This window comes from Triplophysa rosa, linkage group LG2 (genome assembly GCF_024868665.1).
Source record: "Triplophysa rosa linkage group LG2, Trosa_1v2, whole genome shotgun sequence".
Classification (NCBI taxonomy): domain Eukaryota; kingdom Metazoa; phylum Chordata; class Actinopteri; order Cypriniformes; family Nemacheilidae; genus Triplophysa; species Triplophysa rosa.
Window position 1 is genome coordinate 24,605,591 of NC_079891.1, and position 16,278 is coordinate 24,621,868.

A 16,278-nucleotide genomic window follows, 5' to 3' on the forward strand; every position below is an offset into this window, starting at 1 on the left:
TGTCAGGGTCAAATGAACATGCTTACAGTTTGCTGGTTTTTTTGTAGCTTTAATTTTGAAGCGAGATCTCATGTTTAATATGAAGGGCTTTTTATGAAACAGTTGTTTTATTAAACATCTTAATCATCTGCTTCTTAGATATGACAAATCAACAAGGTTCTATATCATTTATACACCAAAGATGTGCCTAGAATTTCAAAGAGGAATCTGAACTAGGAAAGATAACCTTAAGAAATAGATGTGGTACAGCTGTACCTTTTTTCGACTTAAGTTCCCCTAGATCATTTTGGCATTTGAAAATGATTGATTTAGATATGGGAGATTGTACATAATTTTGTACAGACAGATTTCATATTTCTGGAATATTATCATTTAATGTTTATTTCTGTGGAAAATGAATGGGATTTGTTCAATATTTTACAAGTTTACAAATGTTGAAATAAATTGTAAAAACTCATGACGACTGTTTTCTTGCGGTCTTCACCCATTGTGCAATAATTTCAGATTCCATTTTGCGAGCAGCGATCACTGATTCAGGATCTGCTGGATTGGATCCCCTGTAGAAAAAAATGAACAAAAAAGAAATAGTAATGACCAAACTAACTTAAATAACTTAACTTAAAGTTCGCACCTTAAATCTAGATGATGAGCTCCCTCTGGTATGTTGATCGCAATCAATGACGAACTAAGTGACTTTCTGATCTACAAAGAAAAATAATTCACAGTAGAACATTGCAAATCTTAAGTCTGATTAAAGATGCACTTGGCACATATGGCAGTAGTTTCTAATTTATACAACTATGATCATAAAGGAGTAGTTCACCTTCAAAATGAAAATTCTGTCACTTTCTTTCTTCTGCAGAACACAAAAGAAGATATTTTTAAAAATGTGTGTAACAGCACAGCCCCCCATTCACTTCTATTGTAACCAATGCAAGTTAATGGGGGGGGCTGTTAACAACAGTCTTCAAAATATCTTCTTTTGTGTTCTGCGGAAGAACGAAAGTCATACAGGTTTGAAATGACAAGAGGGTGATTAAATGATGACAGAATTTTCCTATAAGGCATCTTACCCCTCCATTAGCCCAAGGATCAAGGTCGCCGTTAGAAAATATGATATTGCTTGCAGTGGAGAGATCTAAAAGAGAAAACCAAAATATGCATTATACATTTAGCTCCTATTCCACTGCATATACTCGAAATATTATAACTGTTGGATGCATGATTATAATGTAAAACCATTTTATTGAAAAAGCACATAAAGCAGTTTCTCAGCTTACCGTTCCCCCAGTACTGGGTCTTCAGCCAGCCTGGACGTGACACAACCCCCCATCTCTTAGAGCAGTACTGTTCTCTCTGCTGCTCAGTGAACGTCATAGGGGGGAACATGTCTGTCACGTTGTTACTCTCATAGCACATCTCAATCTCAGTGCAGGCCTATAAGAAAAATTCACTTAACACATAGAGAACACGATTCAGCATGTACTGAACCTTTATAACTCTTAACTAAAAAGGGTTTAGTGATGATCTAAGTACCTGGTAATCCCATGCGTAGCTGTTGAATCCGAGGCCACAGCCGGTGGGATCGGCACACTCCACATAAAGAGTGTAGAGGTCAAAGCATGCGAGTTTCCCGGTGGAATTATACAGAATGCCTGGGGGAAAGTGCAACATAAATGCAACAGAATGCACTTTGTATATGTGACAAACGTGAAAATTTATAGAAAAAAATCTACTGAATTTTACCAACAGTATCTCTGAGTGCTGACATAAGATCTGTGCCATTCAGCATGGTCTCACACGCCACCTTTGGAAGCAAAAACACTTATGAAGACAACCTAAAAGATGAAATGGCGTTCTTTACTCCGACTTCAAGAGCTGCATCGTAAAATCTAAGATACTTTAAATAGGACCAGATGGGGCGAGACTGTTTCATTTACTCTAAGCAGAAGGGAACATTTCAGTAACACCATTAGGTTCTACATTACGTTTGGTTCCATTAAAGCATTTTAGTAAATAAGCCTAGTGATGTCATTAGATACGTGACGGCCTGTTGTTTTTTTGTGCCATCTTTTACACAATAGAGTATGGCTATAAAGCCAAGCCAATGATGTGTTAAATACCTTCACAGGATAAGCTGGCAAGCTGCTCATGAATTGAGTCCTGTAAGGATAGTCCAACATGGCCATCATGGTGAAGGCGTTACGTAAGAGTCCGTTCAGCTGCTTAATGTCCTTTGAGGTAGAGGGAGTTTTACACAGGGAGAAAGCAGACTGGATACGTCTATAATCTGTGAAGATCAATGCCCATAACAACATTTGATCCATATTAGTTTGAGGAAACAAAAAACAAACTTGCACCAAAAGTGGTACTGATACCTTTCTGTTGTGCTAAAGTGTTTAGCTTCTGGAAAGCTCCTTTCACTGCATCTCTACAGGCAGGGCTGACCTTCTCAAAGTCCTGAACAAACACACAGAACACATTGATACAAAATTGTGTCCAAGAAGTTACAAATTAGTTTTAAAGCTGTTTTGAGGCAAAGTTGTTTGGTTATACAAAAGGATCTGATTAAAATGAACCTACAGCGGTTACGTCCTGGAAGAACTGTTTAGATTCTCCGAGTCCTGCTGTTGACAGGATAGGAGCGCTAGCGGCTAACGCTCCAGTCACAATATTTGGGTACCTGATCCTCATGTAAACACTCAACATTCCTCCATAGCTGAAAGACAGATACATTTAAGAATAAAATATTATAATGATTAATCTTAATATGATGTAGCAAGTTAATGTGTCATACGGAATAGTTAAATAAAAACGTTAACTCGTGATTTACTCACCCCTTCATGACTCAGATGTACAGTATGATTTTTTTTTAAACATTGCTTTTATTAAAATATTCCTTTATATACACATATATGTATTTTTTTATAAAAACAACTTGAATAAAAATTAAGAATATCTATCTTTATTTGCATATATAGGTCCCAAAATTTCGAAGCTCCAAAAACACATAGCCTACATTTAAATATGGGGATTTAGTGCTCTGTTTTTATTTCAATTACACTACACTTACGAACACCTATTGTTTTGCTTCAGAAAACATACTAACATACTGGGATCACTTGGATTACTTCAATGGTGCTGTTTATGATGAATGTATGTGCTTTCAGGGGCTTCAACATTCTGGGACATATACGCATATAATGATAGATATTATTATTGTTTTACTCATTTTTAATTGTGTTCAACTGATGAAAGTTAGTCAAATGCATGTGGTTGGCATGATTTTCTTTTATGATTGAACTATTGCTTTAAATAAAGGTCTCTCTGAAGGTTTTTCCTCATTCCAAAACATATACCAGTGTTGATTTTGGGTTATTCACTTAAAATGTTAAAACACCATTTTCTTTAAAGTAACGTACTATTTGAAATAGCTACACAAATAAAACTGACTTGATTTGACAGTGAATACAGGAATAAAGAGCAAGAAACATTTTGTAAATGTTAAATACATACACAAGTTTTAGCCAAATGTTAAATACATGCAATAGTGTGACACAAGCCTTAACAATTATACACTATAAATATAAAATGCAGTTCTTAGGATAAGAGAGAATACGGAAACATGTCCCACCTTCCACCAAAAACAATGACGGGACATGACTGAGCTCCCAGTTCCTCTTTCAGCTGTGTGATCATGACTGCATAGTCAGCCAAAGCCTGTTCCACTGTCAACTGCCCCACTTGAGGAATATTGAACGAGTCCTTTCCGAATGGAAGAGATTTTCCATAGTACCTCTACAATTAAAGCAAGGCACCATTAAGTAGACAGGTCGTGTACGATGGATTTTGCCATTGCCATCTTCCATTATAATGTCATGTGATTCAACTTACGTGTTCAGCAAATATGACCAGAGCTCTCTGCACTTCTGCCAGCTCTGTTATGAACCCAGAATTCAGAGCAAAGTCCCATATGTCTCCTTCATTGCCAGTGTAGAAGAAAATAGGGCCATAGCCTTTTTTCCAGTACTGGTCTAGAATAAAGACACATTTAGTATAGATAATACTGAAAGGGAAATAGAAAAGTATGAAGGCATGTGTGGCAGTTCATTACCCGTGATAAGATAGCGCTGATCAAACGTGCCATTCCCCAAGCTGATGAAATTAAAGTGATCTAAAATTTGTTTGAAATACTTTTCTTTAAATTCAGGTGTGAGGTCTCTGTGAGATGAGCTGACTTCATTATTTTGCTTTTCCCTCTGTAAAGGAAACATCATTTGCATAAGAAGAGAATAACAGTTAGATCAACATACATAACAGAGCATTCGTGAATTACACTATAAAAGCAACTAACGTTACAAAGACAAGACAACATTCATAAAACAGCCACTAAATCTCGAGAACTGCGGGTCTAAACATAATTCCGTACCACAGATAAACGTGTCTCCGTTTTTCGACAAAGGAACAACAAAATGAGTCCAAGACAAAACCACTTTACAGCCATTCTCACATAGACCCCAAAAGTCAAGCCAAAAATACAGCGCTGCTTGACATCTTCACAAGTCTGTCATGTGACCGCATTACGTGTCATGTGACTTTCTTCTACGTTCCTCCTTCACTCGAGTCTGTTTACGTGCGTGATGCGCTGACTCTCTGCTGACTGTGCCAAAAACGCTGGATGGGTCGAAAGTAGGGTTGTCACGGTACCATAAACATGTCTTACGATACTATACCAGCTGAAGTATCTCGATACCAAGTAGTATCACGATGCTGTGCCATATAATTCAAATCTATACAAAAAACACAGATTTAGATTAAACATTTTGTATTTACTATAGTAAACTGTATTATACTTTGCACTAGAATATGTTGTTGTATTAACTGTAGTAATTGGATAAATTGTAGCAAATACACTTACATTTAGTCATTTGTAAATACTGTAGTATACTTAAATATTTACAATGATAAGACTCAAAAACACTAGTATCTATGGGTTTTAGTAGTTTACTGTAGTAAATACTAAAGTACACTAGATCATTTTTCACGTAGGAACTAATTCAAATGTTGGACAAATTTAATTGATACAGCAGTCTTTATAAACGGAAATAATAGGCTTACTTTAAATGCAGAACTAAAACGGCCAGTAGGTGGCGTCAATCTTCCAGTTAGTGAATCATTTAATCAACTCGTTCAAATCGCCAATTTGAATCATTAACTCGTCCGAGACATTCAAATCACACATGCATTTTGGAGATAAACACCGCAAAAAGGCAGATGTAAGTGTTCAAATAAATATGAATGCGCATATGCAACATTAACTACGGTACTACGATACTACCGTTTCAAAAATAGAGAGGCATCGCGGATATTTTGAAGCTTTAGCATCGCGATGCTACCGTAGCACCGGTACACCGTGCAACCCTAGTCGAAAGTACATTTTAAGGCTAAAATACACTAAAAGACTTTTGCTCATATTTTCAGTCTGGACTTGTTGCAGAAAGTCTGTGCCAGTCTGCAGATTTGATCAGTTAGTGAGTTTCTATCTGAAACTTTCCATAAGTCTGCAAGTGTATGATGTCTAGTTTAAGAAAAATCTGTTTAGGTGTTTTCGACTTCATGCGGTGCCGCGAGAACCGAGAAGGATGACATCACATTACCGCGAGAGAGAGTCGAGAGACGTCTGCTCCATACGCTTTTGAATAACTCTCGCGGTAATGTGATGTCATCCGCTTGTCGTTTCTTGCGGCGCTGCATGAAGTCAGCAGTTTTGCAATCGTTTACCAAACAATTTCAAATTAAAAGACACGGTTTGGTTTGGTTAAAGTTATTCTCTTTCTAAATAAGAGACAGTAATGTTAATAAGCGGGAAAAGCTGTGGACTCATTTATATTATATGGCGTTTAGAGACGATGCATACACAGATAATGTCATTTAGATATTTATGGGTAAGTCTACATATAATGGGGAAAAAAATAGAACTGAATACGTTTGTAAACGGTGATCTTTACTTATAAATCTTACAGAAGTGTTGGATGAGCCGTCGTTGATAATCTAGAAAACGTCTGTAGCGCCATCTGCAGTCTATGCAGGTAACACTGAGGGATCAGTAATGGTTGGAATACACTACAAGACTTTTAAAATCGCAACAGATTTTTTTTAACTAGACATCATACACTTGCAGGCTTTTTGAAAGTTTCAGATAGAAACACACTAATGGATCAAATCTGCAGACTGGCACAGACTTTCTGCAACAAGTCCAGACTGAAAATCTGGGCAAAATCTGAGCAAAAGTCTTGTAGTACATTTTAGCCTTAAGTAGAAAACAAAGATTTGCACATTCTGTCTCATATATAATAATACCACATTAATTATCGATGAACTATATAGATTGCACATCAAAACACAATCATAGATTCTTATTTAGATGAAGAAAGTGCATATTCTTCCAGGTTGTTTTAAGAAACTGTTGAATATGCAACTTTATTCAATATGAAAACTGTGATATTACCACATATTTGGGGGTAAGTTTATGAGTCTAAATGTAATAATACTTACCCTTAGACCCACTTCATACAAACATAGCCTATAGTATTCTTGACTAGTCTATTACTCAACCAAGACAAATGTCAGGTGAAATCCAATACAAGGCATGTGCTTCCTGGTGGTCAGATTCTTGGTTACATAGACATTACAGTGTCTGGCATTATGGTGCTAAAGTCTAAATCTGGTCTTTTTTAGTTCCTTCAATTACTCAACATCGTTTTTGTTTAATTGAGCCATTGTGTACGTGCCTCACCTAATGCACGTCTCTCTCTTTCTCTCTTCTGGAGATGCAAGACTTCCTGATGGCATTGTAAGTGGGCGTGAACCACAGCTGTGTCACAATGCAAAATCACTTCCTGGTGATCCCAGCTCAGGTATACATACACCTGTCCATGTGCTGGAGTCATTCTTTTGAACAGTTGGTTCCAGAAAGCAAATCAAGGTTCCTAATCTCTGTTACTGTGGTAAGTATCAGTTATTGTACCAGTATGGATTGTTGCAGTAATGGTGTAACTATTTTATAAAAACCTGTGTAGCTAGTTTCACCTGTTGTTTTTGCAGGCACCTTTCAAATTAATTTACTGACGTTACCATTTCAATCCAAGTAACCAAACTGTTACGTAAAGTTTTCTCAGTATACATTCGTTGATTTCTTTTATATAAATGTAACTTGATCTAATTTGCAGATCTTTTGTTGTTTAACAGAGTCATGTTGTACATAGAGTTGATCAGGCTGTGGGATGAAGCCGTGCGGTTAATAGACGGTCGGGACTGGAAGGGTGCTCTCACTAAACTCAATCAGATCACTGAGCACAACTGTCGCACTCTGTTTACGGTTGCATCGGCACACATCGCCCTCGGCCAGGTGGACATGGCTATTAAGGTAAACCACGTTTGACAGCTACTTGTATTAGAGAAATAGAGATATATAAACATACAGTGTTTGCTATACAGAGCTTTGATTTGCTTAAAGATGGTCCAAGAGTAAATGTTTAGTTTGAAGGTACTAATTAAATGTAAACTGAAAATGTGAGTCGTGACTGTCAGGATAGACATGTTTATGTTGTCAATGTTAAATTTGTCCTTTCAGGCTCTGGATCAGGTCATCGCAAAGGATCAGTGTCTTGCTGTAGGGTTTTTTCAGAGGGCTGCTGTTCATACAATGGCAAACAGGTGAGTTCAAACTGTTTACCAGCGAGTATAACTGTTTAACATAACATCTTAACACTCCCTAAAGGAACACACCCAGTCTATCTTGTATATTGACTATACCACATCATGATGCAATACAAATATCTGAAATATTGAGCTTTTAAAATGAGTTATGTAATTTATCTACATTTACATTTACATTTGTGCATTTGGCAGACGCTTTTATCCAAAGCGACTTACATTCCGGTGTATTTTACATTTGTTTCTGACTATGTGCAATCCCCTGGGATCGAACCCATGACCTTGCTAGTGCAATGCTCTTACCACTGAGCCACAGGAAAGCTAATTTAATTTTTTATGTCTCTCTCTCTCTCTCTCTCTCTCTCTCTCTCTCTCTCTCTCTCTCTCTCTCTCTCTCTCTCTCTCTCAGACTTGAGGAGGCACTGTCTGATTGTATATGGGCTCAGAAATACATGAGAGAAAACCCTGTTATTGACTACAAACAGCTGGGTCTACGATATAAAATGTACAGCTGGCAGGTTAGAACCTAAGCATATTTCTATGTACAGTAATAAATAGTTCCTGGAGGTATTTCACAACTGTAGTTGGTAACATTTTAATACAGAAAAGGAAATTGTTGACATTTTCTTTTTAGCCTTGTGTCAACTCTGCCACTAAACATGAACGCTGGTAGAGTTCACCTGCACAGATAACCATCACAAGGCCTCTGTGAGGGCTGAGTGAGGAGTTATGCAATGTCAAATGCCAGGGTGAAAGAAGATAACACATCCAGCATTCCTCACTTGTCAGGTTGAACTCAGTTTAGCTTGAACAGGTTTCTTAAAGGTATTTAATCAAATTGGCAATGAAAAAGCTATTTCCAAAGAGGTAATGGATACCCACCCCAAATTTTGGACCACCTCTTTTCTCATTAGATGCATGTTTTTAAATAAAAGCACACATGCTAAATCTAACCCTCACTGAGACACAGCTTTGGTGATCACTGAGTGATTGAATGGAAAAAAACTGTTCAAGGAAATTCCTAAAAGGGTCAGCTTACTTTAGGATCATATATTATTTTATTGTCCTGTTAATATGGTATATTACACAATGACTGTGTAAACCGTATACTTATGTGTCTGTCGACTGGTACTGTAGGTCCTTTATAACGCAGCAGCGGTTCACTCTAGACTGCAGCAATGGGACAAAGCCAATGAGATCTTACAGGCGGCCTCACAGGAGAGGGGAGTAGGACGGAGCAACCTAGTGGAAACCGCTCTAGAGAAAGTTTCTGTATGACCCGTTTGTGATATCTATTTTAAAAACATACAAGGATACACAAAAATCAACCATTGCAAACACTGTGATTCTGTGCATGTGTATTCCAGAAGAGAGAGGTTTTGACACCTCTGCTGGTTCCAGAGGGTGAAGTGTTTCGTCCCAGGAAGCAGGAGGTAGAGCAGCTTAAACCAAGGAACTTCCTGGGTGAAGCTAAGGTGATTTATATTGCTTTACTGACTATGGGGAAATTTACTGTAAAACAGTCGCTACACAACATTTGAATGCAAAAGGGGAGGTGACAAAAACTGGTTCTCAAATGTGCCAAAGTAAATATTCGAGACAAATAAAAAAATGTATGTGGTATGACTCAGATGCTGTACAAGTGGTTTTAAACAATACCACCCTTTAAGATCCAATAAGACTAGACTTGTTGCTACACTAAATTAGATACAGTACATTACAGACATTTTACTAATACTCTTTTCCAGGTCATCACTTCTTTGATTCCAAATGATGACTTCAGAGGCTTTGATCCTCTCAGACCACAGGTGTGTTGTCCATCTGCGACAGATACAACCTCAACATTCTTTCCCACATTATTTAGTTTATCAGTTTAAGAAGGCTTTAATAGTGTCTGCAAAGATTACAAAGAATAGAAATTGAAGAGAGAACAAAGATTAAAAATTAAAAGGATGATCTGCTTGTGTGTATGTGCATGAGAAAGAGAGAGCGAGCGAGAGAGAGAAGACACTGATTATGCTTTTCTTTAGACTCCTGGATACTATGAGCCAAAGATAGAAGGCCAGTAAGTATTCTATATTAAAAATTGTCTCATTCATTTTTGTTATTTTATTTTATAGTTATATATATTATTTTTTCTTCATAGGGACTCACGTTACATGACGACGACAAGTGCATATGTGGCTAAAGGGGCAGGAGAGCTAACAGTGCCTGCTGGGGCACAAGTTTTTGTCCACAATGTTGATGACAGGGATGGACTGGCAATAGTCATATATGATGGACAGGTGTGGGCTTTCTCCTTAAAGAATGATATATTGAAACAATATATAATAATTTCATTTAATAATAATAATTTAAAAATAAATTTTGATCAGAGAGGTCTGGTTCCCAAGTTCCTGCTTGAACCAAGAGCCAAGAAGAACAAGGAAAAAAACAAGCGAATTGTAAGTGTTTCATGTTTTTCCCCTGCTTATAACTTTATTGTTTGCAGATTGCAGAGGCTTATCCAGCTTTTCTTCTGAATATGAGGCTATCTTCTTCTAAATGTGTTGCGCTAACTGTAAAATGTTGAAGTTTATGAATGCAGACAGGTTTAAGGGCTTGTTAATGCGAGTTTAAAAATGTGCTTACACACTCTGCAAACCAGAGATTTGGCAAAGAATGAGTATTTCCTCAGCACAATGTGCCACATTTAATATAAAAAAACGAAAGCTATTATGGACATAAAAATGATTTAAAGTGTTCTGATTTCTCATAACCTGTTCTGAAAAAGATATACCGTAGATATATAATATTCCTTTAAAACTGTGGCATGCTGAAGGAACGAGCTTCTGACCTTGTGTTCAATATCTGAATATCAAAGTGTGGGCAATAACACACTGTACTGTATGTTTCTTCCTTAAAAGGAACTCGCAAATGGCATTCCACACCCTCCTGCATTAAACCCCCCAAATCGACCCCAAGGTCTAGCCCAACCTCGAACAGGTACAGAAAATAGTTTGCAGATAAAACGGAAATTAACATTATTAATATAAGTGATTTTTCTGATGTTTTATATTTGCAATTTATAAAAAAAATGCAGTGATAGCATTGAATTTACAGTAAATTGCAGGTAGTAGAGCAGATGCTCCGATGTGTTTTGGCGACTCAAGTCATCAAGGGTCATTTCCAAACTTTTCTCCCTATTGTCTTTCCTCCAGCTGTCAAAAGGAATACAGGCAAAAAAATGTAAAAAGTCTTTGTGTACTTTTTGTAATGTACAGTAAGTGTCATCATCTCTCCTGTAGAGTTGCGCCCCTCCAGTGCCCCCTCCGCTGCCCACACAACTCCTCCGATGAGCAACAGCTCCACCCACGTCCCTGCCCAGCAGGTGAGTAATGAAACACAACGGAAAGATGACGAAAGAATGCTCACCTTTTAGCGCCACAAAAACTCCAATTGTTTCTTACGCCCACACATTCAGTTTTTGCCAGAAATGGACTTTCCAATGTTTCACTAATAAATAAAACACAACGCATTTTCTGACCTCACAGCTTATGTTTGCGTGCTCTGCACTGTATTACATATTTCTGCAAACCCATTTATCTCCCCGCCCAATTTGGCAAGCCGGAAAGCTAATATTTCTGAAAGTATCACGTAGATTAATGCAGTGGCCGTCATGGTTGATCTTTTGTGTGAGATAAAAATGAGTTTTTGTGACTCAGACATCAAGTGGAGTAGAGTATTGAAGCAGCGGGCCTTTGATTTGGCCTTATTCAGTCAGAAATACACCCAAGGGAGGAAGAGAAAGCTCATAAAATTTGGAAGAGGACTATCTGAGACCACTGTCTGGCAGAGACCTGATTCACTTATATGCCAATATGCAAATACATTGTGCACACGATAGAACTTTGTAATTGGAAAAAAGGAAACTTTGAAATTGGAAGAACTTTCTTCCTTTTGTTGTTCTAATATTATAGGTCAAGTGAAGTTGAAGTTACATTTCTGAAATCTGAAATTTCTCCAGCATACTGTATGCATGTCAGTTGTTTAAGCTATAACCTGTGATGTGACCCACATTTCAGGCCCAAACTTCAGCCCAGGAGCATGGATCAGTCACGGTAAAGGTACACTACAAATACACAATGGCCCTGAGAGTCCCTTTAGAAACGTCATTCCGAGATCTGCAGGAGAAAGTCGCTCGGAAATTAGGACAGCCTGCGACGAACATTCGCCTTAGGTAATATTGCAAACCTGCTGACCTGCTTTGCCGACCTGCTTTCTGTAGCCATAAATTCACGTTATTGAAGTATAAGAGCAGTTGGCTCTGTTCACATTTTCCTAATACGCATTACTACTCGCAGACATAAAAAGCATGGTACTGCAGTACTGACCCCACTGGATGGAGATAATGGACTCAATAGCCTTGAAGACGTGATTGAATCGAGACGTGCCACAATTTGGTGTCAGGTACCCTTAGTGATTTCCAATTTTGATAAACTATTATTAATGTCTATTTGTAGACATGGCCGTTAAGTTTGTTCTGTTTAGCCCCCAAAATATCAGTCGATAAATCCCCATCACTTCAAACCTAAGACTTCTGTGAATCACAAGAGGGAAGATTTTGAAGAATGTTAAAAGATTGAAAATGATTTTACAGATTTAAAAGACAAAGGGTAAAAAGTCAGATGCGTTTGGAATAACATGAGGGAACACCATGTCATCATGATGACATTTTAAGAGAACTTTCATTATTTTGGTGTACTGTCCCTTTAAAGTAAGGAAACAGTTCATTGCTTATTTACTGTCTTTTCAATTCTTTCAAGTCTGAGGACCCTCTGGCCAACAGAACCATTCTCTATCAGATGGTGGCACTGTATGACTACACTGCACAAGGCCCTGAAGACCTGGAATTCAGTGAAGGGGATACAATTGATATTCTCAGTGAAGGTATGTGAAGAGTGGAGAGAAAGAGAAAATCATATCATATCTAGCATAAACATATCTTGTTTTATTAGAGAATTTAATTTTGCCTATACACATACAGTATGTACCTGTATAATAAAATATGATTTGTTTTCTGCATTTCGCAGTGAATGAGGAATGGTTAGAAGGGCACACTGCTGGAAATATTGGCATCTTCCCCCGAAGTTTTGCTCATCGGTAAACTGCATTAGTGTTGCTGAGGCATCAACAGACTAACAAAGCCTATAAACATCAGAGGCCATATATGCATTGAGAGAACATTTACATTTAGTCATTTAACAGACGCTTTTATCCAAAGTGACTTATGAATGAGGTAAACAATGGAAGCAATTGGAACAACATAAGGACAACAAAACGCATAAGTGCAGTAAAAACTGGTCTCATATTGCCTACCTCAATATACAAAGCTAAGGATTTTTTAGTATTGCAGAATACTCAAAAAATGTGTTCGTTTCAAAGCATAACAGTATTTATAAGAAGTACTTTTATTTTGCTAGTATGCTATAATTCCTGTTTTGTTTTGACAGATGAACACATGGTGAATGATTATGATGTCGCTATAAGAGCAAGGAAGCTGATTCTAACCCTTTTTCATAGGTTTAAAATATCAATCAAATTAAATGTTTGCTCTTTTCTTAAAAACATTGCAGATACTCTCTGTAAGTGCTTTTTTTACTGGAAAGCATTTGGGAATTCGAGTCTAAAGTGAACCACTCTGTATATAATGCAGAATGCCTAAATTCTGTGTGAATTAAAAGCTAAACTGACTCTCTTGGCTCGCTTTGCTGATGACTTCATCCAGTATTAATAGAGAAGGGAGAATTTCAGGTACGTTAAGATATCACAAAACAGAACAACTATAGACCAAATCCGGAGTTTTAAATGGAGCTCCACAGGATGCCAGCAGTGGTTTGCATCATTACCACCCACCTCCTCTTAACCTCCAGCTGACACATATCCATAATACACAAACCCAACACCAGCACATCTGAAGAAAGTTGATTCAACTTACATTACAGCCATACCATAAATATATACCACTAGAAGCTTTTATTTCAGGCTTGGTCAGATGTTATAAAATGGCTTTAAAATCAGCACTCTCCTGCACAGAGAGATGAATAAGGCCAGGTGAGATATCAGTAACGCAGTGTTTAATGATGTGGTGTGCTCTGGTAGATTGGGCGCAGGGTGTTGGACTGCAGCATACGATCGCTTTGCTCTTTTATATTGCTGTAATTATGGGGTTGGCAGAGCCCGATGTGACGCACTTTTCCCCCATTTCCCATTAAACATGAAGCCATTAATCACAGTTGTACTTCATCCTAACCCAACACTTACTGATCAATTCTTTCCTCCTGTCAGTGCTTTTATTTGTTAAAGAGTGAGAACAGTTTGTTGTATTTATGAGCTGTTGTATAGCTTTACATGTTTCATCCTAAAAACAACCTTCTGTCAGTTTTTATAGTGGAGATAAGTGAACTGTACTTGGATTTTGTGTTTATAACCAAAAGAAGCAAAGTAATGGCATTTACAACTGCTGTAAATGGTAACATCATTTGCTCACTTCTCAAAACACGATGTGGAACTTGAACAGAAAACAGTGATGTCCGATGTCACTGACATGTCATGGAAGCTAATTAGACACTAGCACTAAGACTACCGGTAAGGTTTTTTGAGAGAAGAGCAATGCCTTTGCTGTTAAGACGATCTCCCCCAAACAGGTCAGGTCTCTTTTGCAAAAACACTGTTGGGGGTCTCTACTTCTAACTAAACGGCTTAATGCTAAGCGTAGATAGAATTGTTATACAAGGCATTAATGAGGTTCAACTCCAGAAGTCAGAGATCACCACAGATAATATTAAAGAGGTGTGTGACCTCGCAAAAAAACAATGTCAGACACTGTAATATGCTCTGGTTCCCTATCCTCTAATTGGGATGATGAAATACATAGTAGATTATTGGCACAGCAGAATAATATAGGTTTCATTGATAATTGAAAGTGATTGGAGATCGGGTTGAGTCACCTATAACAAGGGTACTTACGTCAGTCAATCCAACTGGTGTTATATAATTATGCACCTAATTCAATTTCTCCAATGTCCGCAGACGTTTGGATGTGTATGAGTATGTGTGTGAATAGGAGAGTATGCGTGACTGAAGTCTCTTATTTACAATGACTAAAAATCTGAGCATCAAGATCAATGAGCATCTCTATTGTCTAAATTAGAGGCATTAATTGTTCATTAATTTCTGCCAGTATGGCCTAATGCCAGGAGCAGTAATTGCAAATTAACGATGAATTTGACTCTTTTGTCCCGGTGTCAGCATCTTAAAGGGCTGTTAATCAGAGAGTTGGAGAACCACAAGGACAAAGAGAGGTTAACTGAGAGTCTATAATTGGCATATTTAGTCTCAGTTTTCATCATTAATTTGCCTTTCTGAATTACTTCTTAATATGTTTAGTTTTATAGATATATATTTTTTCTTATATGCTACGTATTGCAGTACATTTACTGTTGTTTTCTTTGAATTTAGTTAGCATTAAGGGTATGTTTAATTCATCAACACTTTGTTTTTATAGCTATTTCATTTTTACTTTGCAGCATACAGTAACTGACTTTGCTTTCACAAATTAAATGCATGAATACTGTATATATTTGTATATTTAGGGGCCAAGCCCCGAAGGGGCTATGGCCACTACTGCTTCTTTGGCCACTACTGATCTACAGAAATTCTACTCGGCACTTGTCACGCTCATCGCATTCCATGCGTTACATTAAGACTCCGCCCATTGCAGTAGCGGCCATCTTGAAAAGTACAGTATCACGTTTTTTCGTTTCTAGTCCTAGAAATTGTTATCGATTGTCATGAACATTGGCTCAGACGATCTTTGGACTGAGCCACACAGATGTGACCCGACAGTTACGACGTCGCAAACTTTTCAAAGTTGACCCAAAAATGGATCTGAGGCCGTATCTCCGCCATTCTTCGATCAATTGGTACGAAACTTTGTACGCTTCAACGACACCTTGAATCTGGTGTGTTATATTCCAAGGTTTTGTGACGAGAGTTGTATGTACAGTACAGTGTATGCGTTATATAAAGTGCTTTAATTGTCATGTCATGTAAACGTGTGCTCTTTTCTGCATTTATTTGCTCAGACATCTTTATATGTCATTTCAATATTGCCAAGAAATGAACTAGAGAGCAGAGTGTTATTATACTGTATGTTAGTGGTGTTTCAGTATTGTCAAGCAATTTCAGTATTGTCAAGCAATGTACTAGAGAGCACAGTGTGATTATATGTTAGTGGTGTAAGTTAATAAACATCATCATTTTATATGTTGCATTTTGATTTTTATGTATGCTTGTACATTTCTTTGAGATGTGAGGCTCTTTAGAAAAGAAAAAATATGTTAATATATATATATATTTTTTTTTTGTAATGTAGATGTCTTTTGTCCTTTTCTCTGGCTTTTATGTATGCTAAGTCCATTAACTTCAACTTAGACCAATGTTTATGTATTCAATGGATGCATTTCTTTAACTTGTGTATAAAATATATTTTGGATTCCATACAATGTACAATGGTATGGT

General features: G+C 37.4%; 2 protein-coding genes across 3 annotated transcripts; one reads left to right on the forward strand and one right to left on the reverse strand.

The window, feature by feature from the left end:
• Window positions 1–443: 443 nt before the first annotated feature.
• Window positions 444–4,590, reverse strand: dpp7 (dipeptidyl-peptidase 7). The gene is made up of 13 exons (XM_057356717.1): window positions 4,430–4,590; window positions 4,115–4,259; window positions 3,895–4,034; window positions 3,635–3,798; window positions 2,584–2,719; window positions 2,379–2,460; window positions 2,124–2,290; window positions 1,747–1,807; window positions 1,537–1,655; window positions 1,281–1,437; window positions 1,074–1,138; window positions 632–702; window positions 444–557 (listed from the first exon to the last, which is right to left on the reverse strand). Exons 1-13 carry the CDS (start codon window positions 4,502–4,504, stop codon window positions 455–457), a joined length of 1,485 nt encoding a protein of 494 aa, XP_057212700.1. The 5' UTR covers window positions 4,505–4,590; the 3' UTR covers window positions 444–454.
• Window positions 4,591–6,881: 2,291 nt separating this feature from the next.
• On the forward strand, window positions 6,882–13,449 carry noxa1 (NADPH oxidase activator 1). Of its 2 annotated transcripts, XM_057356705.1 has the most exons (17): window positions 6,925–7,007; window positions 7,105–7,158; window positions 7,249–7,426; window positions 7,634–7,716; window positions 8,126–8,234; window positions 8,854–8,988; window positions 9,084–9,191; window positions 9,465–9,524; window positions 9,747–9,781; window positions 9,863–10,001; window positions 10,092–10,160; window positions 10,623–10,701; window positions 11,004–11,086; window positions 11,781–11,935; window positions 12,060–12,165; window positions 12,522–12,645; window positions 12,789–13,449. In XM_057356705.1, exons 3-17 carry the CDS (start codon window positions 7,253–7,255, stop codon window positions 12,860–12,862), a joined length of 1,533 nt encoding a protein of 510 aa, XP_057212688.1. In that variant the 5' UTR covers window positions 6,925–7,007; window positions 7,105–7,158; window positions 7,249–7,252; the 3' UTR covers window positions 12,863–13,449. The 2 variants fall into 2 exon arrangements, with proteins under 2 accessions (XP_057212679.1, XP_057212688.1); XM_057356696.1 differs by lacking the exon at window positions 7,105–7,158 and having other exon boundaries at window positions 6,882–7,007.
• The last annotated feature ends 2,829 nt before the right edge of the window (window positions 13,450–16,278 follow it).